At 67.2% G+C, this 24,158-nt stretch overlaps 1 protein-coding gene across 1 annotated transcript in view; it reads right to left on the reverse strand.

Moving 5' to 3' along the window:
• Positions 1 to 770: 770 nt before the first annotated feature.
• The window catches only part of ZFPM1 (zinc finger protein, FOG family member 1), a 62,455-nt gene continuing 39,067 nt past the window's right edge, over positions 771 to 24,158 (reverse strand). The window contains exons 4-10 of the mRNA XM_069497888.1: positions 17,948 to 18,081; positions 7,779 to 7,881; positions 5,630 to 5,839; positions 3,579 to 3,812; positions 3,132 to 3,227; positions 2,908 to 3,054; positions 771 to 2,713 (exon numbers count right to left, since the gene is read on the reverse strand). Of these exons, the coding sequence (XP_069353989.1) occupies positions 936 to 2,713; positions 2,908 to 3,054; positions 3,132 to 3,227; positions 3,579 to 3,812; positions 5,630 to 5,839; positions 7,779 to 7,881; positions 17,948 to 18,081 (2,702 nt within the window). The 3' untranslated portion in view covers positions 771 to 935. The remainder of the gene's footprint in view (positions 2,714 to 2,907; positions 3,055 to 3,131; positions 3,228 to 3,578; positions 3,813 to 5,629; positions 5,840 to 7,778; positions 7,882 to 17,947; positions 18,082 to 24,158) is intronic.

The following is a 24,158-nucleotide window of genomic DNA, read 5'->3' on the forward strand; positions in this document are numbered from 1 at the left end:
TGTGATGGGGGGAGGGGGTCAGGGGGCTGACATCAGAATCAGAGCCTGTGATGGGGGAGGGGGTCAGGGGACTGACATCAGCCTGTGATGGGGGGAGAAGGTCGGGGGGCTGACATCAGAGCCTGTGATGGGGGGAGGGGGTTGGGGGGCTGACATCAGAGCCTGAGATTGGGACCTACTGCTGGGCATGTGGTGGCCGCTGTTTTGCCTGCTGGTCCTTGCATCCCCTCGAGACTTGGACGGGTGAAGTCCCCTCCTTGGTGCCAGCCATACGCTGGTGCCCACAGGCAGTGGTCCAAGCAGGAGGGGCCCTGGCTCGCCCTGCCCACGTCCCATTCTCCCCCCAGCTTTGGGGACCAGAGGGCTTCACCCTCCCCATGACACACCGTCCCTGCAATCCCTGGCAGTCTGAGATTGGACAAGTGACATCCAGGCCCAGAGACCAAGTAGGTGGGAGGATGGCGGGCCAGGCCACAATGACATCCTCCCCTCTGGTGTCCGGTGGCCAAGCCGGCACTGCCGGTTGGGCTGTGGTGGGAGGCGGCCCAGAGCAGCTGGGCAGGGCAGTGGTCACAGCGCGTGCTGTGGCCTCAGACTGACCCAGGGCTCCATGCAGCTCTTACGACCCCCAGTGTGAGGCTCCCGCAGGGGCCTGCGTGCAAGCCAGGGGCGGTGGTGGGTACACAGAGGGCACCCGAGGCTCCGGCTGTGTGGGCCCCAGGGCCCCTCTGCTCAGAGAACCAGGCTGCTCCGCCACTGTGCTCATCAAACTGAACTTCTTTATTAAGTGCCAAGGGTCCGGGCGGGCGCTGTCCCCGGCAGCCCCCTCTGCCGAGGCCTGTGCTTGGTGAGCTTCCCCGGAGCAGGAGTCCTGGCTGGGTGGGGGCCCTGCTCCCGACGGGCGTGTAAAGCTTCTCCAGTCTGTAGTGTGGCGCTCACTTCACATGCTCGGCGGCGTGCGAGGAGCAGTAATACTTCTTGTGGGCGATGAACGTGGACAGGCTGCTGAACTTGATGTTGCACAGACGGCAGTACCTGTGGTTGCCGTTGGGCACGGGCGCCGGGGCGCCCTTGCCAGGTGTCTGCACGCCCTTGTCCGAGAGGGAGGGTGGTGGTGGCGGCGACGACGGGGGCGGGCCGGGCCGCGGGCTGCCGCTGGCTGGGCCGGGCGGCGGCTCGGGGGGCTCAGGGCCGGGGCCGTCCCGGGGGCCGCGGGGTCCGGGCTGCGGGGAGGCGGCGGGCGAGGGCGAGGGCGAGGCGGCGGGTGGGGGACCGCGCTCCGCGGGCGTCCGGGCCTCGGCCCCCGGGCCGGCCAGGGGCGCGCCCAGCAGCAGGCCGTGCGCCAGGCCGAAGTGCTGCAGCAGGTCCCCGCGCACCGGGCCGCCGGCCGGGCAGTAGGGGCAGGCGGCGGCGGGCAGGCCGAGTGCGCCGGGTGGCGGCACGGCGGGGCACGAGTACTTCTTGTGCGCCAGGTAGGCCTCGAGGCTGTGGAAGCTCACGCGGCAGGCCGTGCACTCGTGGTAGTCGGCCAGCGCGGGCGGCCCGGGCGCGGGCTGGCGCCGCGGCTTCTTGCTCAGGTCGATGGGGCCGTCGGCGGCAGGGCCTGGCGAGAGCGCGGGGCCAGGGCCGGGGCCGGGGCCGCTGCTTGCGCTCGTGGGCCGCGGCGACGCGGGCGCCTCGGGGGGCACGGCGGGGGCCGCGTGCAGCTCGTGGAGCTTGCGGCGCCGGCGCGTGCGCACAGGCGCGGCGGGGAGCGCGGGGGGCGCCGGGCGGCGCGGCGGCGGGTCGTGGCGCGAGGCGCAGTAGTAGCGCTTGTGCACCGTGTAGGTCTCGTGGCGGCTGAAGCGGATGTTGCAGGCCTCGCACAGCGTGCGGCTGGGGTCGTCGTCTGCGTCGTCCACCGAGCTGCCCGGGCTCTGGCTGCCCTCGCTGCCCCGGCCGCCCGCACCATCCTCGGGGGTGGCCGCGCCGCCCGCGCCGTCCTCGCGCGCCCCGGGGCCCGGCGACGAGCGCGCTGCGTCGGGCTCCGCGGGCGGGCCGGGAGGCGCGCGGGCCGGACCGGGGGCCGCCTTGGGCCTGCGCGCGGTGGGCGCGTCCTCGGGGGCGCGGCGGCCGGAGCAGTAGAGGCGCTTGTGCACGTAGTAGTTGTTGACGTTGCTGAAAGTGATCTCGCACTCGAAGCACGTTGCGCCCTTGGGGGCCCCCGCGAAGAGGCCAGCCTGCGCGCCCCCGGCACCCTGCTGCAGCCGGCTGTGCACCAGCTCCGACATCTTGGCCAGGATCTCCGAGGCGGGGGGCGCGGGGGCCGGGGGCGCCGTGCCCGCGTCGGGCGCGAACACGTACTGCGGCAGGAAGAGGGCCCCTGCCAGCCCCAACTCCCCAGGCACCGGGCTGGAGCCCGGCGTGGGGCTGGACAGCTCGGCCTTCACCCTGGCCGGGGCGGGGCTGCGTGGCGACGGGGTCCGCGATGGGGCCTGGGGCCCTGGCTCACCGGGGGCGCGGGCCGCCTCTGGCTCCTCTGCGGCCTCCACCTTGATGCTCCTGGGGGCTGCTGGGGACTCGCTGCTGCCCCCATTCTGGGGGGCCACTCCGTTGGTGGCCTCGGCTGCGGCCTTCCTGTCCAGTCCCGGCGACAGGGTGGGCACCAGGCCCAGGTCTGCGGAGGCCAGGGGGCCGGGCAGCGCCCCGTGCTGCTGGAAGCTGGCCAGACTGTCTGCAGGGAGACCACAGGGGCCCACTTCAGGCCTGGGGCAGGACCTGGCTGGGCTAGAGCCGGAGGGGTGAGCCCCAGCAGCTGGTTTAGGGCCAAGGCTGAAATTGGCCCCCACTTGACTTGTTGACAAGCCCCCTCCCTCCCCACTCCTCCGAGACCCAAGAAGCAGCGGTGGCCTCAACCAGCCCACTCACCTGGGGGCAGCTTGGCAGCTGGGTGTCCGGTCCCTGGCGAGTAGATCTCGCCCTTAGAGCCAGGCTGGCAGACCATGTGGTTGGTGACCAGGTGGCTGTAGAGGATGTCCCTTGTGGTAGAGACGAAGCCACAGCTGTGACAAACACCTGTGGGCCACGTGGTGGTCAGGGCCCTGGGGCCAAGGGCGAGGCCCACAGGCCCCTCGGCCCGCCCGCCTACCTACCGCTCAGCGTGTCCGTGTGCACCTTGAGGTGCCGCTCGCAGTTGGCCTTGGTGGTGAAGGCCGACAGGCAGATCAGGCACACGAACGGCCGCTCCCCTAGAACGCACGCCAGTGAGGGCCAGCGCCGGCAGCCTGCCCCGCCTGGGCTCCCGCGACCGGGAAGGCGGGCGCTGGCCCCAGGGCCTTGATCTGTGTGGGGGGCTCCTGAAACTCCGCCTCTGGTCTCTCAGGACGGCGGCCAGAGCCCAGCCCTGAGCTGGCCATCGGACAGCGGCGTGGGCCGCCTGCTCTGGGACCTCCTGGGGGGGACCACACAGGGGCACGTGCGGCACCTTGGTCCTCCTGGGTGGGGCGTGGCGTTTGCACCCGGGCACACAGGGCCGGTGGGAGGTCCACCCAGTGACGGTGCTTGGGGAGGGGGCGTGGGGGTGTGGGGGAGGGGCTCACCGCTGTGGCTGCGCATGTGGATCTCCAGGGAGCTGGCGCTGGGGCAGCTTTTGCGGCACTGCGGGAAGGGGCAGATGCGCTCGTTGGGGTAGGTCTCCTTGGGTTTCTCGTCCGCGGCCGCCGTGGCCGGGGAGCCAGCGCTCTGGCGGCTGGCGCAGTAGTAGAGGAGGTGGGCCTGCAGGTTGCGCTCGCTGCGGTACCAGATGCCGCAGTCCTTGCAGGGGAAGACGTCTTCTGCGGGGGACAGAGGTGGGCGCGGCTGAGAGGGCACCGGTGGCAGGGGGTAGCCTGCCAGCCAGCGCGCGGCCGGGGCCTCTGGCAGAGCAGGGGCCTCGCCCAGACTGCGCGTGCTGCCCGGCCGTAACTGTACGGCCTCCTCGACTGTCCTCTCATGGTCCCGCCCCCTCCCGGGACCTCTGGGTGGAGTGGGGCCTCTGAGTGGCCTCCCAAGGGCCTTCCACCAGTGGGCCCTGTGAGGAGGGGGCCTCACGGGGGCCCGAGCAAGGACTGTGGACGAGCTGGTGGACCCCACCGGGGTGCAGCTGGGCGTCCACGACGTGGCCGGGGTGACCAAGTGCCGGCGAGGGCAGTGGGCGTGTGCACCTGAGGGGCCTGGGAGGTCATGGAAGAGGAAGCGTGTGTGCGCAGGCGTGTGCACAGGTGTGGGGGGTGACGGGCTACACAGGGAACCCGCGTGCACGATCCCTGGGCGTTCAGCCACAGGACGGCCACGCGTGGCCTGGGGGGGGGCAAGGCCCAGACGCCCCCCACCCCCACTCCCACCCCCACACACCTGGGCAGCTCTGCGTCAGTTACCACTGACTGTCACATGTGGGGCATTTGCCAGGCTTGCCCCAAACAGGCCGCTTACAACTTTTCAGAGTTCTGGGGGTTCGGACGGTTTGGTGTGGTTTCGCCAGCTGGTGAGGGCTTTTTAACAGGCGTGAGCAGTCTCTGTTCTCAGCGCCTTTACGACAGGATTTTAAGGAATGTTCTGCTGGTGCCCGCCCAGATCCCCCCAGTGCCCTTGGCTGAGGACAGGGAGGGCTGGTTCTGCCCGGCCTCGACCTTGGTGTGGAACCTGGGGGGCCTGGGCTCCCTTATCTGGCTCTGAGCGGTCGGTATCTGGTTTCTGCCTCCGCGAGTTCGTGCCTGTTTCTCACCCGGCTTCTCTGATGTGCGTCCGAGCCCGGTGGTCGGCGTGGGTCCTCTCCCCACCCCTTCCCTGCACGGCCAGTTGTGCACCTTTTCCTCTTTTAAGGAACTTAAGTACTTGTCTACGGGGCGGCCTCTTCCTCCCCTGCAGTTTTTCTAGTGGCTTTTGTGACTCAGATCTCCTTCCTATCGTAGTGTTTATTTCTGTTTTCTGAGTTCCCTTTTTATCAGGGGCCCCAGGCAGCTCTGTTCTCTCTGCTGAGGCCCTGAGCTGGGATCCAGGATGGTTTGTTTTGGTGTCTGCAAGGTCGTTGCTGGGAGCTGTGCTGCTGGCTGGGACGTGGGGAGGGGGGCCCTGAACTTGGCTGGGTGGTCACCCCCCGACCACAGGCCTGTCCTGGGCGGTCAGCTTGGGTGACCTGCACCCTCACCTCTCACAGTGGGAGACAGGCCCAGGATGGCGGGGTCCCCAGCATTAAGCCAGGACTGACTGGGGCCGGGCCCGTTGGTTGCGGAAGAGCTGGGCCAGGGTGTGGACGTGTAAACACAACGCCTTTTCCCTCAGTGTGACCCGAGCTCGGGACCCTCCTCCCCACACTGCAGACCCATCTGGTCTGCCCGGTCTCTGCAGAGCCGACTCCCTGCGGTCACTCGGGGCGACCATGTGGACCTCCCTTCCCTGCCGTTCCTCTCGGTGTGGCAGCCCGGAGCCCCCTCGGAGGACCCCACTCAGCCCCCCGGGACCCCCTGCAGTGCGTTCCCTGCCCCACCAGCCCCTCAGCTTGGCGGCCACCCAGAGCCTGGCAGGGTAGGTCAGTATGGGTCATTAGCCTGTGGACATCACTGCAGCCCTGTGCCCGGGGCGGGGACACCCGGGGACACGGTGGCACACTCACTGTTGACGACGGCTGTGGCGAGGATGGACGCCATGCCCGCCTGCTGGGGCAGGAGCTGGATGTCGCTGTGTGCGGGGGCCGGGCACGCGGGCTCTGCTGGCTCCTTCTTCACGGGGTGGCTGGGGGTGCCGCAGGGCTCAGGCATGAGGAACACACTCAGGAGTGCACCCGCGGGCACCGGCTTGGTGACCCTGCACCAGAGGGCGTCATCTGGAGGGACACAGGCATCCGTGATGCTAGAACCGGCACTGCTGGGCTTGGCACCACTGGCTCCCAACCTCTGACCCTCCTGTGCCCCCCCCCATCTTAAAGACAAGGGTCTTGGGGCCTGGGTGGAGGCCACGGCCAGGGAGTGGCCACACCCCACAGCCGGGTCCACAGCTGTGGCTAGCCGGCTGCCGTTCTGCCGCCCTGGGGGCGAGGCTGGTGGTCCCCGGGCGGGCGGGCGCGCGCTCAGGCCTGACTGTTCCCTCGGCCTCCAGTCTCGCGCTCGCCCCAGTGGGAGGGCCCTGAGGGCATTTCCCAGGAAGGGCCACATGCAGGGCAGGTGGCAGAGCCACTGGGGGAGACCATGGGCAGCCACTCGGGCCACAGGGAGAGAGCGCTGGCTGTGGCTGTGGCCAGGGGTGAGTCGGCTGCGGCTCCTGCGGCGGCCTGCAGGGGGCAGCCTCGGCCAGCAGAGCCCGGCTCAGCGGCACCGTCGGCTCCTGGCACGGCCGGCGCTGTGCTTCCCTGGGAGCGCCCAGCCGGCTACCGCCCATGGGCCCAGCAGCCGCCCTGCGCTCAGGATGGCGCTCCGCTGGCAGGTGGACCCTGGCTATGCCCAGAGGGCCTTTGGCCACCCCAGGGGCAGTGTCACCGCACCAGCATCGGCCCCGCAAGGACCCCTGTCCTTTCTGAGCGCTTGGCTGGAGGCCGGCTGGCCAGGCCGGCAGGAAGGGCAGTGTGCGCACTGGCCAAGTCCCAGCTGGTGTGCAAACCCACGCTGGCTCCTCGCGGCCTCTCCTGGCCGCTCTCTCTGGGTCCTCAGAGACCCCTTCAGGGGGGTGGGGGACCCGGGGTCCTCTCTGCCCACAGGCAGGGACACGGAGGCACTCGGGGCGAGGCCCTGGCCCAGGTCCCACGGAACCCCGCTCTGCACACAGCCACCGGCAGGAGGGCTGTTCATAGGGACGGCCCCGGCCCGGGCCCGGCCCCTGCCCCCAGTGGCCTCTGGCTCTGACGGGCTTTGCCTCCGTGGGGACATGTGGCAGAGGCCACTCCCTGGCCGTGGTCCAGGACATCCTGGCAACACGTGCCCTGTGGTGGGCGACTGATCACAGCCGGCTGGCACTCAGCCCTCCCAGGGACCCCCTTGCGCAGACGGCCCACGCTGGTGTCCACGTCCTCCCTCTGGCCCGAGCCTCCTCGTCTGCAGGGAGGGGGCTCCCAACCCTGACCCTGAGTCCCATGTGCTGGGAAGGCTGCACCTCGATCTCGGGGACAGCACCCCTAGGCCGGGACTGGGGCGTCCATACCACTGAGGGGGTTGCTGCTGAGAGCCGGGAGGCCCCGGCCCAGCTCCTGCCCATCCTGCGGGGTCGGCTGAGGGAGGCGGAGGGTGCGGGTGGGGCAGAAGCTCCTGGGCCTCAAGCCCATTTTCCAGAGAGAGAAACAGAGGCTGCGGAAGGTGAGGGACTTGCCCAGGGCCCCACAACGGGTAAGGAACACAGGTGGGCTCGAACGCCGTCCTCCAGCAGTTCCTGTAGCCAGCCTGGGTCTCGGGGCCCTGCTGCTGGCCCTGCGGTCTCCAGAGACCCTGAGAGCAGGCTGGGCCAGGCTGGGAGGAGGTGCAGGGGCCACAGCGTCCCCCAGAGGGGCAGATGCCTGGCCTGGCCTAGCCTGCCCAGGGGGCTCCCTTGCAAGTGGATTTGTGGTCTTGGATTGTCCGAGTAGAGGGTCTGTCTCGGTTGGCTCCCAGGCCCAGAAGGGGACAGGTCCCGTACCCGGCCCCAGACGGGCGTTCATCGGACGCTGGGGGCGGCGGCTGTGACAGCCAAGACCCTGCTGGCCTCCCTCCCTCGGACATGCAGGCTGTTTCCTTTAAGGGAAGAGGAGCCGGGGGCCCCCACCTTCCGGAAGGCCGCAGGAGGGGCCACGTGATACCGACCCTTCCTGTAGATCTCAGTGTTGGCTTCGGCCTGGGTCAGGGCCTGGGGCAGCGTCCTCAGCCAGCAGGCCTCGTCCGCCAGCAGCAGGGTCAGGGCTGGGCTCTGGGGGCAGAACATGGGGCGTCAGTCACACAGCGGGGCCTGGCTGGGGGCTTCCGTGCACGGTGGGGGGGGGGCATCCACGAGACGGAATCCACCGCCTGCCTCGGGTCTGGGGGGGCAGGCGGCCCCCCTAACACCTTGGGAGGCAGAAGCGCAGCAGGGAGCGGTGCCCTCTGTGGTTGGGTGCTGTGTTCTTTTGGAACCAGGCCCAGAGAGGTCAAGCGGCATGGCCAAGGTCACACAGCCAGTGAGTGGTGGAGGCTGACTTCACACCCAATCTGTGTCCTCTCCCTGCCCACCTGCTCGGCCTGGGGGCCACGGTCCTCCATGTGGGGGCTGGACCAGACACAGGCTCGTCCACACGGCCCGAAGCCTCCAAAATGAGCTCCGTGGGCTGGGGCCAACATGGCCCCTCCCTAGGCACAGACTTCCATGTCCCCCCAGGCCTGGGTGTCCTCCCCTTCCCTCTGCAGGGCACGGCCGTAGTGCCCATATACCACCCTGGACACCAGCCCGGGCTCCACAGCACGCCCTCCCCACCCTGAGGCTGGCCCGGCACCCCCCCTCCCTGTGGGCTGCAGGGACCTTGCGTTGGGTCAGCTCCTAGCCCCTTGGCCTCACGGTCACCCTGGAGAGCAGACAGTGCCCTCTGCTCCATCGCACAGGTGGGGAAACTGAGGCACGGGGCAGGGAGAGACAGAGCTGGTGCCAACACTGCCTTGGGCCGAGCCAGGCTGTCCCTCTGTGGCTCTGGCTGAGAGCCTGGAAGGGAAGAGCACTCGGGCCAGGCCCTTGCGAGGCCGCCTCACCCCCGCCCCCCTGCCCTGGCCCCCAGCCCGGCAGCAGAGGAAGCGCACGTGAGCCCAGTCCCGACGCAGCCTGGTGCCAGCAGAGGGCTGGGGCGGGGCAGGGCCGTCTGCGGCCTGGCGCTGGGCCATCCGCCTGGGTCAGACGCGGAGGGGACAGGCAGAATCCTGGCCCCGCCTCGTCCCCGGGGGGTGGGCGTGGCTGCCACCATCCCGCCAGCCTCAGCCCCTCCTAAGCCCCCGCGCCCACCCTGGGCTCTGCACCCGCTGCCCACGTGGTGTCCCAAACCGCACACCTGGGTGCCGTGTCGAGAGGCGTGCACACGTCCGTGCTTGAGGATTTTTCTGTAAACCCACTCACTTTTTATGCTATACAAATAAATCCTTATAACGAGAAACGTTATACATGACAAACTTTGACTGAAAAACCAGTGTCCCCTGCTGCCACCTGGAAATGCTGCTTGCACGGGACAGTTCTGTGCACCCTGTGGTGAGCAGGCGGTCGGCTGGCCGCTGCCAGAGTGCAGGGTGTCCCCAGTGGGGTCCTGGGCACCCCTGCCTAGATCTGAGCCCCTGAGCTCGCCTGGGCTTTGCCCGTGTGCGTGGGGACCGCGAGGACGGCAGAGCTAGGCGGTGAGGTCCAGTCGAGTCCTGGCCTCCCTGCCGGGACCTGGGGCAGGGCCCAGACCTGCGCCGGCCACTCTGGACCCCTGCACACGGCAGACCCGGGGGCCAGCGAGGTAAGGCCTTCGGGCCGGGGACTCCTGGCAGCGACTCCTGGCAAGGTCGGGGCAGCCTGGCCAGCAGAGCAGGTGGCCTCTGCGTCACCTGCCTACAGCCACATGGCTCAGTCACAGAACAGGCGAGCAGAGACGAGCTAGCTGGTGGGCCGGGGACAGTCCCAGCACGAAGTCACTCCCAGCCACAGGTTTCTCATCTGCGAACGGGCGGTGCCCTCTCCCCATACGGCGCTGTTTTGAGGATGGAGGGGAGGCCTGAGCCCCACGTGCTCTGGGCCCGTCCCCGTCCTGCCAGCTCCCGTCTCTGTGACTGTCCTCCCAGGGCGGTGGGAGGTAGCGATCTGTGTGACGCCCACCTGGCACGTCACCTGGACGTGACATACACCAGCTCTGCCACCCTGGCTCTTGGCCTGGCAGGACGGGGGGCAGGGCGGTGCCTTCGGGCTCTGTTGGGCCTGGCCCAGGACAGCAAGTGCCAACGTCACTTTTGGGTGGCATCTCCACCAAAGCGCCTGCTTCAGGCAGGCTGGTGCCGGGCGGGCACCCCACTTTTCACAGACGCCACGGTGACTCTCAGTGGGGCCGGGGAAGGGCCCTCCACTGGCTCGGACGGGGTGTCTGCCGCGGTCACGGCTGGGGGTGGGCAGGGGCCTGGCACAGAGGCGGTGGCCGGCGACTCCTGCGTCCCCGCTGCGCCCGAGCTGGGCGGGCAGCTCTCGGCGGTGGCTGGGGCCCCCCCTCGCTCTCGGCCTTCCCGAGTGTCTAATGAATATTAATGAGTGGAGGAGGTGAAAAAAATTAATCTGCCTGATCCCGCGATGGGTGCTGCGGTAACGATATGAAATCTAATTATTCGTCCCAATATTTCTAAACCCTCAAACTGAGACTGACAGCCTCCCGGTCGGTTTCACGCTTATCACCCGCAGAGGCAGCGTGTTCGCAGCATGATAAAAACACGCACAACTTTGCTGACGCTGCACAACCCCCGACTTTCCTGGGGAGCTTCCGCGGGAGGGAAGGCGCCATGTTCCCGGCCGGCCCAGCGACCCGCCAGCAGCACCCCGACACTTCTAGGGCCCCTACGTGGCGCCTTCCCTGGGCGCGGGGTGCCGGCCACCTGGGTCCCACGGGGACGGGGGCCCCATCCCGCACCCACACCCAGGAGGGCCTTCCCAGCCACGTTCCCTTCACGCCCAGACACTTTGAGAGGGGACCTGTCACCCCCACACCTGGGGGCTCCCTGTCAGTCTGCCCTTGGCCCCTTGGGACGAGGGGACCACCCACGGCGCCCCAGGGAGAGGCTCGAGCAGTCCCCAGTCTGGAGGTGGCCACGTGACCAGCCAGCCCTGAGCCAGCTCTCGCCTGTGCCAGGTGGCTGGACCCTGAGGTCAGCCCGCGGCCACCTGCCTGCCTGCCCCGGGGCCGCTGCTGGCGCCCAGGCCCAAGGATGCCGGGCCAGGAAGCAGATGGCAGTTTCTGCTTTCCCTGCGGAGGGGCTGGCACCGCGTGGGCTGCCCGGTTATTTTATTTTCTTTCTTTGTCTCGTCTTCTTTTGCCTTTTCCAAACAGCCCCGGCACAGAAGCTCCCCGCACCGGGTGTGAGGCGCGGGCCCGGGCAGGCTCCCTGGCCCTCGCGTGGCAGCAGGTGCCGGGCAGGTGCGTCTCCTTCCCGTCCCGCTCGGCCCTCCTGCTGGCACCTGAACGTCCCCGCCTGTGCCCCCCGGTTTGGCGTCCGGCTGGTCAGGTGTGTCCCGGGTCTGCCAAGGGCCCCGAGCCCGCCCTGCTCACTGCCCCTCGGGTTGCCCCGCGCTCCCTTGCAGCCCCCTCGTGGCCCCGCTTCAGCCCCAGGGTAACGGGCGGCCACTGCCAGCTCTCCGGTGTGTCTGAGAACCCTCCTTGTTCCCCTGACAAAGGGTCAGTGTCTCGACTCTGCGCTCGCACGATAACCATCGGCACCGCACCTGCACCGCATCCGCCGTGGCAGCTTATCGGAGGCTGTTCCCAACCCGCTGTGCCTCTCCTGAAGCTGCTGGGAGGGGAGGAGGGGACCCTCCGACAGCCCTTCAGGAACGCGGGGTCAGGGCTACGCTGCGGCAGCCGGGGTGGCTCTGATGGGCGGCCTGTCCCTCCGGCTGTCCCTCCGTCCCCCAGCCCATCCCAAGCCCCCTGCCCACCTTCAGCAGGGGCCACGGCTGGGCCTCGGCGCCTCTGCCTCCCCCAGACCCTGGGAGGAGCCATTTCACAGGTGGGGACACGGAGGCTCTCAGGGCTGGCTGCGCAGGCAGGACTAGAACGCAGGTCTGTGGGGTCTCCGCAGGCCCCGCTGCCCTGTCATCCGTGCACGCACTGTTCGTTCCGCAGGCAGCCCGAGGGCCACCCGGGTGCCAGGTGCTGGGGACAGGAGGGCAGAGCCGGATCTCCCGGGGTGGACACCAGAGCAGGGAGGCCGGCAAGAGACAGCGGGTGGATGACGGGAGGGAGTGATGGACAAACAGGGACGGGTGGAGACAGACATGAGGCTGGGGGGACAGGGACAGTAACGGGGAGGACGAGGGATGGGGACAGTGAGGGACGGGGAGGGCGAGGTCCGGCAGTATGACTGAGCTCTCTCTGCCCCGTGGGACACACCCTGCTGCTGTCCTGGCCCCACAGGCAGCGGGGTGCAGGGCCCGGCAGGCGGCCCGTCCTGCTCTGGCTCGGGGGGCCGGACCTGAGAAGCAGAGGCTTCTCCCAGCCCTGAGCTGGGTCTTCCTGGGGTGTCGGGAGGGGGTCCCAGGGCCCGTCAAGACCCCGGAGCCTCTGAGACCCTGGAGCACATTCCCAGCTCCTACCACTGCAGGCAGGGAAACTGAGGCACGAGGGGCAGGGTGCTGAGAGGCCCAGCGAAGCCAGTGGCGGGCCTGGACTGGCAGGTCTCTGTCTCCTGCCTCGAGAGTGCCCACCGGCCTCAGGGGACCTCCAGCTGCCGTCCTCCCCCACCTGCTCCAGCCGGGGCCAGACGGGACCATCTGCTCAGGGCCACCCTGCGGAGGGCCGCGCTCCTGTGGCGGAACAGTGGCCTCCAGCGATCCCCGCTTGGAGCCTCTGAATGGACATCGTCGCAGAAAGGGTCTTTGCAGAAGTGCTAAGATTTGATTCTTGAGACGAGATCCTCCCGGGTTAGGGGGCCCTAAACCCAATGACTCAGGTCCTCAGAAAGGAAGAGGAGATAGAGGGGAGGCCCTGTGACAACAGAGACAGGCTGCAGTGACGTGTCCACAAGCCAAGGACAACCTGGGCCGCCGAGAGCCCGGAGCGGGGCCTGGAGCAGACACCCCAGAGCAGGAGCAGCTCTGCCGACACCGGGTTGCTGGCGTCAGTGTCCAGGGCTGTACGAGGATCGACTGCGTAAGACGCCAGCTCGTGGCACTGACGGGGCCTTAGCGGGGCGGAACTGCCCCCTGCCAGGGCAGGTTCACGGCGTGACTCCCATTTCCCAGGTGGGAATAGTGAGGCTGGGTGGCAGGTGCCAGGCTCAGCTTCCCCGACGGCAAGCTCAGCGCCCTCGGGCCAGGGCTTTGGACCCCAAAGGGCCAGGCAGGAAGCGACAGGGACAAAGTGATAGAAAAACAAGGCTGTCCCCCCAAGCACCAGGCGGCCTGGCCAACACAGTGAGGCCATGGCCGTGGCACGGCCCCCCAGGCCCCCACGTGGTGGGGAAGGGGTTGGGGACGGGCAGACCACTCGGAAACACACGCAGGCCAGGAGGGCAGGGTGCAGGGCAACATGTCCTGTCTGCGTAAAGCAGCAGCACAGCCAGGCCCGGGGTCCCTGAAGTCACTGGACAGTGGGCGCGGTGAGCACCTGGGGGCAGGCCTGCCTGGGGACCCTGTCCTGTTAGAATTACTACCTGTGGCAAACAGACCTCAGTGGAGACGAAAGCGGGAGTGACCTGCTTAGCTCCCCCAGCCCGGCCAAGAGGCCCAGGCCAGGGCTCGCCCACGGTGAGGCTGGACTCTGCACGGTGATGACCCTGCGTGGCCGGGAAGGGCTGCCTGGACCCTGTGATACCTCCAGGACACCTCACCCCATGCCAGGTGCGTGAGCCTCAGGCCATCGAAGCCCCCCCAGGGCCACTCTACACTGATCCCTGGGCAAAGACTTGATGGAGGCCATGTGGCAGGCGGGGGCAGGGTGGCCCCATTTAAGCTTCTTGGGCAGAGACTTACGCTACTGGACCCGCTACTCCACTTGGCAGACACGGGGCCCATCAGTGGTCTCACTGCTGCTGCAGTGACCTCATGGCTAGAGCGAGTGAGCCACAGGGCAACAACGGGACAGGAGGACAGGCGGAGCAGGCCCAGGCCAGGCTGGGGTGAGAATCGACTCCTGTGCTCATCAGTCCATTCACCCACCATCCATCCACCTATCCCCTCCTACTCTTTCATCCACCCATCTATCCATGCATCTACCTGTCCACCCATCCATTCACCTATCTTATCGATTCACTCACCCATCCACCTATCCATCCACCCATTTATCCATCCATCCACTCACCTATCTATCCACCCATTCATCTACCCATCCACCATCCACTCACCCATCCATCCACCGATCTACCCATCCACCCACCCATCCACTCACCCATCCACCTATCCACTCACCTATCTTATCCATCAACCCATCCATCCATCCATCCATCCACACACCCATCCACTCTCCTATCCACTCACCTATCTTATCCATCCACCCACCCATCCACCCATCTACCCATCCACTCACTCATCCATCCACCCACCTATCTATCCATCTACCCATCCATCCACTCATTCATCCACTCATCCATCCATCCATCCACTCATGTATCCATCCATCCATCCATCCATCTACCCATCCACTTATCCACTCACCTATCTTATCCATCCACCCACCCATTCACCCATCTACCCATCCACTCACTCATCCATCCACCCACCTATCTATCCATCTACCCATCCATCCACTCACCTATCCGTCCATCCATCCTCTACTCATCCACTGACCTATCTACCTATCCACTCACCTATCTTATCCATGCACCCACCCATCCATCTACCCATTTATCCATCCATGCATTCACCTATCCCTCCACCCACCCATCCATCCACTCATTCATCCACTCATCCATCCATCCATCCACTCATGTATCCATCCATCCATTCATCTATCTACCCATCCACTTATCCACTCACCTATCTTATCCATCCACTCACCCATCCATCCACCCACCCATCCATCCACCCATTTATCCATCCATCCACTCACCTGTCCATCCATCCATCCGCCTACCCATCCACTCACCTATCTTATCCATCCCCTCACCTATCCATCTATCCATCCATCCACTCACGTATCCATCCATCCATCTACCCATCCACTCACCTCTCCATCCATCCATCCACCCACCCACTCACCCATACACCCATCCACCATCATGAGCGTTTCTTCTGCATCTGACTTTAAATTCTGGAGCTGACTGGGCCCATGAGGATTCTCTCCTTCGACCCCTGACTTGGCAGTGCTGGAAGCCATTGCTGGCTCAGGGAAGGGACGTGACCCAGGTCACACAGCATTGGTGCCAGAACTAACACTCTGACTCCTGGCCAGGGCTCTGTGCACTCAGTTTCCTTCCTGGGCACTTACCCCAGCGGCCCGTGCACAGGGATTGTGGGGGAAGTGACCCTGTCCCTCACTCACCCCTGTCTTCGAGCAACTCGCAGGCCTGAGACTGGCGGGGAAGGGTCACAGCATCTGATCCGCCCCCTCCCTTCTCCGGCTCCAAAGAGAGAAGACAAACCGCCCGGCAGCTGATAGGACAATCTGGGGCAGGGGCGACGTCTTTCTTGGGGAGGTGCGGGGAGGAGAACTGGGACCCATCAGCCCGGGACGATAAGGGCTGCTGAAACGTTAGCAAAAATATTTAGACAATAAATGAAGTATCGGAACGGCGTTCGTATCTCTAAGAAATCAATCATCTTGTACGGTGTGTCTGGACACTGGGCGCCACGGCGGAGATAGTGCCTCGCTGGGCAGATAAGGGTTAATCGAGCTTTAATTCTGCGGGAGATAAGCCCGGGGGAGCGGGGCTCCTTCCTCTGGCTCCTCTGGCTCCCGGGCAGGAGGCGCACGGGGTTCTCTGGCTCGCGCGCCACTGACGTTATCTCGCGGTGCGCGGGGCGTCTGTAAGTTTGCCCGGTCTCCCCGGGAGGAGCGGCACCCAGGCCCAAGGAGCACAAAACCCCTGGCGTGGAGAGGGCAGGGGCGAGGGGTGGCAGGTAGGGACAGGCCGGCCTCCCGGGCTGCTGCCAGACCCTCGACCCTGTCACTGAGGGGCCTGCGGGGGTCTCTGGGGGCGGGCAGATGTGGGTTCCGACTCTCGCTCTGCTATTTGATCCTGAGGACGTGGGCAAGTCATAAGCCTCAGCCTTGCCGCCTGTAAAATGCGGATGGTGGCAGGGCGGGGAGAAGATGAGGGGCCACACACGAGGACAGGCGTGTGGAGCGTGCCTGGAACACGCACCCGTGTCTGGGGGCTGACGTACCCCGGGAGGGCGCGGAGGGGAGAGACGCTGAACACACTGACAGCCCCATCGCAGCTCCTGGCCACCCTTCTCTTTGCTCCTGGTCACGACATAAGGTTTTCTTGACCCTTTGAGAGTTGAAAGCTGAGTGCCATGGAGCTCCCAGCCCACCCACTCATTTCTTCTTCCAACCATTAAATGCCTGCCAACATCCCCACATCCCAGCATCCCAGAAGAATCAACTGCTGCTTGCATACCTCCAGTGATGGGGAGCTCACTTCCTACAGAGCCAGCTCTAAACACCACAGCTTCCTTTCCGCGGTGGAGCTGAAACCTGGCTCCTTCCTTGGAGCCCAAATCCACCACCCTGGAGCTTCCACTGTGATCCCTCCAGCTGCCTGCCTGGGGCCACGGGGCAAGGTAGTCATTGTCCTGCAGGGCTGCCGCACCACTGAGCCAGCCCTGAGGCAAACTCACTCCTGGACGGTCTCACTTGTGCAGCCGCCCTGGCAGGAGGTGTGCCGCCAGCTTCCCTGCCCGCAGACCAGTGCACGGCGCGGCCACCCTCCCCTCTCAGGGAGCTTGCGGGGTCTGCAGGCCCAGGCTGGAGGAGCTTCAGGGCCCCCCTGTCTTGCCCGAGGCTGAGGAGGCGGAGGCTCAGAGTGGCCAGGGCCCGCCTGGGGGTGCACAGCGAGGAAACGGCCAGGAAGGAGACCCCAGGATGGGGCCCTGTGCAAGGGGGACGGCCTGACCACGCAGGCAGCTGCTCCCTGTCCTGGGACCAGCGCCTGCCCCTCAGCGGGACCCTGAGCCGGGCTGCACATTAGAACCCGGCAGGCTTTTCCAACACCGGGCCCCGGCACAGAGATTCTGATGGGACGCGACCCGTGGGCAGGTCCCAGGGTCTGCAGCAGGGACCCTGCCTGCTTTACCGGCCCTGTGGGCTCTGCTGGGCTGCGCCCCAGCACCCGCGTCTCCCAGGCTGAGAGCCAGGGCTCCAGCTGTCCGCTCAGAGCTGGTCGGAGCTGCCAGGGCAGCACCTGGCCTCTAGGTGCAGGGCAGGCCTGGCCCGCACAGCCCTGCCCTGCCCCTGAGGACACGGGACAGGCTGATTCGGGCCCACGCCTGGGTCCTCAGGACCAAGAGACCCAGCACTACGTGGCACTGGCCAGCCAGTGCATACCCTGGATCAAGCCATACCTGAATGCCACATCAGGAAACAAAAAGGGGCCAAGCCATGGCTGTACCTGCACATTGGGATCATCTAAGCCTGGGCTTGAGGGGGCCGACCCCGGGTGCCATGGGCCTCCTAGGGCTCAGAGGCGTCTCCCAGACATCTTCCCACACAAGCCCCCTATCTCCTGCCCCACCATTGCTGCTCACACCGTGGGCCCAAGCTCACCTGCTAGTCCCTGTCCACTCGTGCCTTGTCTTAACTGAGACGTATTTAAAAAGAAACTTTGTCGCCCCCCCCACCCCCGCCCGTGCGCGAGGAAACCAGGATGATCCGCCGTAGATGGCCACGGGGGCCTCGTTCTCGCAGGGAGAGAGCTGCCTTTGGAGGCTCTGCCCGGGGCAGGGCTCTGTCACCAAGAGAGATTATCGAGTGTGGCGAGGTCACGAGGACCGTGGGCTCCGGTGCCCTGTCCCCATCAAAGACCCACACGGATGGGAACAGGCTCTCTCCCCGCTGCCGCAGCCCCCCAAGCGCTGGGACACCTGCCCCCAGCACAGGCCTCTCCACTGACCCCAGCACCACTAGGTCCCACTTAAAGAACACCTCCTCCAGGAAGCCCTCCCTGGGGTCCCATAGGTCCCACCTCCTCTAGGACGCCGGGGCCCAGGCAGCGAGCTCCTCCCCGGCCTCCGGGTCCCGTCTCAGGCCACGCCCCCCGCAGTCCCACACAAAGGGGCCAGAGCTTCTGTGCTGGGGTCTAAGCCAGGCTGGGTGGGGGACGGGCCTGGGGTCGGGGCTCCTTACCGGTTCTGCCTGCCGGGGGGACGAGGCTCTGGTCTGGACGTTCCCGGTGAATGGGCCCCAGGACAGGCCCGCGGCGAGGCTGCGTCGGGCCCGCACGCGCCTCTGCCCGTCCTGCAGCACCGGCTCCAGCGCGTCTGCAGAGAGACAGGCGGGCGTGAGGGGCGCCTGGCCGCGGGGTCCACCGGCCCCCTCCCGCAGGGGTCGCGCAGGGCAGGGCAGGGCAGGGCGGGCGGCCCCCGCCAGCGGCCATTCCCCTGGGCTGTGGGGCTGGGCAGGTCCGCACGACCTCGTGTCGTGGGCTGACTGGTGGCCCCCAAAGACAGGTCCAACCCGTGCACGTCCTCTCGTTGGGAAAAGGGTCTTTGCAGACTAAGGAAGTTCCGGCTCCTGAGATGAGATCGTCCTCGAGCATCGGGGGGCCGGAGCTCCAAGGACACGTCCTCATGACAAGCACAGGACACAGAGAAGGCCACGTGAACAGGGAGCAGAGGCCCGAGTGATGCGGGCTCGGGACTGGGAAGATAAACTCCTGCTGTGAGCTCATCTGCCAAGACACTCACGCCCCCCGCCCCAAGTCCCTCCTTGAGCCCCAGCCTCCAGGGGGACAGCAGGGACCATGGCAGCCCCTCCCTCGGAGGGGTCCCTCCCAGGCCACACACCCTCTGCTGGGAAGGCCGGGCCACCCTGTGCCTGTCCTGTCGCCAGGGCTGGGGGCCCACGGAGGCCTCACGTGGCCCAGGCTGGAGGCTGTGGCGGCCCCACTTCCTGGAGCCCCGATTGGGCAGGCCGTGGCCTTAATGGGCCGATGATGATCAGATAACGACCGCCTAATGGCGGAGATAACATGCAAATGCGCCGGAGGCCCCGCTAAAGCGTTTTAACTGGGTCTTTGTCTTCCCCGGGCAGATAAGGTGGCAGGGACCCAGGCAGGCTGACCCAGGGCTGCCAGCGGAGCCGCCCCGTGCCAGCCCCGCGAGAGCCGGGGCAGGGGTGGCGGCAGCAAGCAGGCTCCGTCCCTCACGGCCGCCCACAAGGGGCCACGTCCCCTGCCAGCCCACCCAGGACGCCTGGGTCCCGGCCCAGGGCTCTGCCACCCGCCACCCTGCTCCCCTGCAGGGCTTGGCACGGCGGGAACCCAGCTGAGGGACAGGGGCGTGGCCCAGCCAGCACCGCGTGGCCCTGAGAGGACACCCAGTCACCTGTTACTGTGACGTTTCTCCCCCTGTACAGACAAAACCAAGGCCCCTTGAGGCCACGCAGCTGGCAGAGGGTGCCAGGACCTGACCCCGACGCCTGGCTCCAGAGGTGCCCCAATCACCGGGACGGTGGCAGGGTCCCGCCCCCTCCTGGCCCGGGTGCACCTGTGTCTGCCCCCACCGGGCCCTCAGGGCGGGGAGCGGCAGAGGGGAGAGGCTGCCCCAAGGCGGGCTGGCTGGGCACACAGTCCATCTGTCTGTCCAGCCACGGGTCCCGACAGCCGCCACTGACTACGCCTGGGACTCACCCCTCCATGGCCCCCCACTCAGGGCGCTGAGGCCCAGGGTGGCATCCAGAACCCACCCCGACGGGCAGAATCGCTCTGAGCCACACGGGGTGGGCCCCGCACAGAGAGGACCCACCCGGACGCCCCTCAGGGCACAGCTGGCCCATGGGTGCCCACGACGCTCTTCAGGGAAGTAGTCGCACACGTTCTTCTCAGTACCCAGAACTTCCGTGACAGGAGCCCGCTGGGGCCTGCAGTGCCCACACCTGCCCCGCCGGTCACACCGTGGGGAGCCCAGGCCCCTCTGCCTGCAGCCCCAGGCTCCCACTTGCCCCCAGCCCGTGGGGGAGGGAGGAGGCGGGGCCGGCGCCTGCCCAGGGCCCGCTCTGCACCCACAGGCAAACGGCCCTGCTCCCTGATCGGAGCCCCAGCGCGGCCGCGCGCCCCCAGATAAGCGCACGCTGGCGTTTCCCACGGCTATCACGCGCCGCCAGAGAGGGCTGGCTCCGATACAGGCGGCCGTTCCGCTCACCCGGGGCCGGGCGAGGCGGGGAGCCCAGGGGCCTCCAGGGAGCCCACGGGGCTGAGGGATGCAGGGCTGGGACCAGGGCAACAGTCACCATGACAACCCACGGCCCTGGTCCAAGGTTCGGGTCAGCGTTGCTGAGGTTGCGTGCGGGAATGAGCGCCTCCTGTGGGGGCCGTGGGGCCGCGCAGCTGCCTGGACCGGGAAGGTGATCACCTGGGCTCACCCAGTGCCCTTGTCCAATGCGTGACCTGGGCAACTGTCCATGGTGGCCTGGTGACGTTCGACACCCCTCTGCCCACTCCAGCTCCTGTTCCTGCCCCGCCTCACGTGGCCCAGACAGGGTCCAGTGGCACCTTCCAGAGACCCTCTCCCGGCCAGAGCGACACTGGACTGGAGAAGGGGGTGGGGGGAGGCCGCCATGCGTGGGAGACTTGCTCAGGCTGAGGATGGACGGAGGCGGGAAGGCAGGTCAGGCCTCTAAAACAGCCAGAGGACACAGGCGGTGGCTGTGGAGAGGGTCAGCTCCCAGCCACGCTGACGGGACCCTGGGCCCCAGGACAGCCGAGGAGCACCCAAGGCGGAACCAGACCCTGGACTCGTGGCTCAGTGCTGGCTTAGTCACTCCCGGGGGCACCTGGGGCTACGAGTGGGAGGCACACCTCTGCCCTGGGGGCTCCTGGGAAACAGGCTGTGGCGAGACACCCCCACGGGCACAGCCGGCTTCCCGGGTGGGCCATTCAGGGTGGGCTTCCAGGGGGAGGTGTCCTTCCCCGGCAGCCTCCTGGGACCAACCTCTCTGACTTGTCCCCGCACTCTGGAGCAGCTGGGCAAGCCCAACACAGAGAGGCCAGTGCCAGCCAGCGCCTGGCGAGTCCCCCAGCCGGAGAACAGGGACAACGTCTTCCGTCCCCAAGAGCCACAGTCCTCATGCGATCCCGGCCCCCATTACAGAGCCGTAGCCAGGCCCGGCACGGCCTGCGGGGATTCCTCCCCACCACGCTCAAGTCATTCCCCCCTCGCTGCACAGACGGAGCCCGAGGCTCAGAGCGGTTAAGCAACCAGCTCAAGGGCACAGAGCAGGCAGGTGGGGTTTTGACCGGAGCCCTGACCAGGTTCCAGTCAGAACCTCAGCATCCTTTTCTGGGGAGGGGAGGGGAGGCAGGCCGATCCGTCCCGTGGCTGACTCTCCCTGCCCTGGCCTCGGTCTCCCCTTCTGCACACTGGTGTGCTCTGAGGCGCGACAGGCTCCGCCCAGCCCCGGGACAACTGATCTGTTCCAACAACCCGCACACGGTGTTTCCAGAACAAACACGCGGCTCTGGGGTTCCATTCTACCCCCAGACGCCTGCAAGGGACCAAATGGAAACTTTGGCCGTTGCGTGTTCACATGACCCAAATGCCCGCGCGGGGCTCACGGCTCTGGCGACAGCACGGGGGACGCGCGTGTCAGGAGGAGGCAGAAAGAGGGGACAGGGCTGAGAGTCGCTGGCCGCAGAGCGCGGGCGCCCGGGTGAGGGGTCGCCGGGTTGACCCGCCAGCGTCCCGGCTCGGGTGCCTTGGGCGGGACAGCGGGCTCTGGAGTCACCAGCGCGGCCAGCCCTGCCGGCCCACTGGAGGCCATGGGTGCGCTGTCTGCGCGCCTCAGCTTACCCGTCTGGAGAAGGGGTGCTGGCACACCGGGCCGTGGCCATGAGGCTTGGGGGCCGTGTCTGCCGGTGCTCTCTCTCGGCTGCCCAGGTGGGCTGGGGGTCCACACTAGGTGGGCGTCCCAAAGCCTGGGGCCCAGCCAGGCTGACCTGGAACTGCTGGCCCCTCAGATGAGGCCTCTGCCCCCTGACCTGGGGTCCCGTCCACACGGACATGTCCCGCGTGGCAGCACCCCACCTCCCTGACGCAGGTGGCAGCAAGCTTGAGAGGGAGCGTCCATCCTGGTGGCCTGTCCTTGGGGCCACTCTGCAGGGAGTGCCCACCTCTGAGCTCCTCTCTGACAGAGGGTCCAGGGCTCCAACCTGGGCCACCTGCCCCTGATTCCACCCCGGCCTTGGTTTCCCCACCTGAGCAGTGGCCCCAGGAGGCCGGCTCGTAGCTCTGACTCGGGGGGCAGGTACGGGGCGGCTCCTCTGGGTTCGCAGGGGTATCGGTTAGCCTGGGGGCTCCCTCCTGTGCCCCAGTGGTCTGTCTCGCCCTAGGGGGCCGGGCTCCATCTGTGCCAATGGCCGGTGGCCACCCGAGCACAGGGCGCAGCACCCCAGCCCCCCCCCTGCACGGTGGGCTCTGTGGCCGGCGCCCACTGGGCCGCGCCAGCTCCCGCTTAGCTAATGGCCCATCGCCCTGCCCGGCCGCCCCGTGGCTCCCGCAGGCCAGCTGGGCCCCACTTGCTGGGAGCAGCCGTATCTCAGGGATCACGCTGTTTGCCTTTGATAAAAGTCACAGAAAAACGGGTGGGGGAGGGGGAAGCCCCAGGCTGGCAGTTTCTAGAAGCCTGTGGGCGTGGGCAGGGAGCGGGAGGCTGCGCACGGGCCGGGGGCCCTGGGAACATCTGCTGCCAACAGTCCCGCACAGACACGGAGCCCGGGCCAGGCAGGGCGCGAGGCTCCCCAGTGTCAGCAGGCGGGTGGGCCGGTCCTCCTGGGCCGGACGGGGCCCCCACAGGCTCTCCCGGACACCGCTGTGTGCAGACACCTTTGCTCAGCCCCCCGCGCGGGCACATCCCACAGACCCCCTGCACAGAGGGTGCAGTGACCAGTCCAAGGTCACCGGCTCCAAAGTCCAGCCCTTCTCCTGCCCGCTGTGTGACCCTCCTGCCTGGGGAGGCCTGTGATCTAGGTGGCAGCTGAGGCCCTAGGACAAGACAATGGGAAGGAAAGGGGAGAGGGGGGCCACCACCATCCAGGGTGAGCCTGTCCCACTGCCTCAGCAACTGACCCTGGCCCTGCCCTTCTGGGACTGAGCAGCCCTGGGGTGTTGGGGAGCTGACTCCTACTAACCCAACTGCTAGGGGATGATGTACAAACCTCTGCCAGCCCCATGGGCTCTAGAACTTGGGTCTGTCTCTGCCCTGCCACCTCCCAGCCGAACAGGTCCCTTCCCCGCAAGCCCTCGATTTCCTCTTGTGTAAAATGGGGGCTCACAGCACCTGCCTCAATTGTGGCCAGGTGAGATGAGATGACAGACAAGACTCAGGTATGTGTAGGACAGGGCCGGCACACAGTGGGTGCCCAATGTGTGCTCACAATAAGCACAGCCTGTGGAAGGGCCAGGGTGCTGGTCTGCACGACCTTGGCCGGGCTCTCACCTGCCCCAGCCTCGGGCTCCACGTCCACAGAACAGGACAGCGCCAGCCCCACCTCCCCATGGTGACAGGGCTCCCTGACAGCTCGGGGACGGTGCCACGGGGGCAGGATGAGGCTGTGGCCACCACAGGACGGTGGGAAGCCACGCCGCCCCGTGGGCACCCCGGGCCCAGCTGCACTGGGGGCTTTGGGAGCTGCCCGCAGGAGGCAGAGCCCAGGTTCCGTGGACACACCACAGGGCCACGGCGACACTGAAGGCCACAGCCCGGACTGCGGTTTTGAGGGGAGAGTCGGGAACCCGGTGAGGGGGACGGGCCAGGCCAACCTGAGGCCGTGCGAACACCCGAGGCCTGTGGCCGGGTCGGCCTCTTGTGCAGCTGGGAAGGGTTTGTCCCAGGTGGGCGCTGTGGCCCCCCGAGATCTGGCGGAGGGCAAAGCTGGGCCTGGTGAGAGACGGGAGCAGGTGCTCACGGTCCAGCGTCCCCTCCGCTTCTCGGAGCATCCCTGACCCACTGGGCCCCCTGCCAGCCCCTTTTCTAGCTCCCTGTTTACGGGGGCAACCTAGGCCCAGAGGAGGGGGTGGCTGCCCATGGTCCTTGCGTGGAACCCAGGATGGGCTGAGGAAGGTGGTCCCTGTCCTGGGGGGGGACTGTCCCCCAACCCTGGGGGGCTATGGGGCTACGGCTGGGCCTCGGGGCTTGACTCCCCATCTGCAAAGGAGCCCAGCGATGCCGCTCTTGGGCTCCCGAATGCCTGGGTGAGCTGCAGAGGTCAAGACCACTGTGGGTAGCCAGAGGCCCTGAATGCCTTTCCTGCTACTGCGGGGGGGGAGGGTCCCCAGGGGCCGCCCCCTCTCCCTAGGCCCCCACGCCTGCTGGAGCTGGGAGGCATCTCCCACTTGGGCTG

The sequence above is a fragment of the Eulemur rufifrons genome, chromosome 23 (genome assembly GCF_041146395.1).
Source record: "Eulemur rufifrons isolate Redbay chromosome 23, OSU_ERuf_1, whole genome shotgun sequence".
Lineage (NCBI taxonomy): Eukaryota > Metazoa > Chordata > Mammalia > Primates > Lemuridae > Eulemur > Eulemur rufifrons.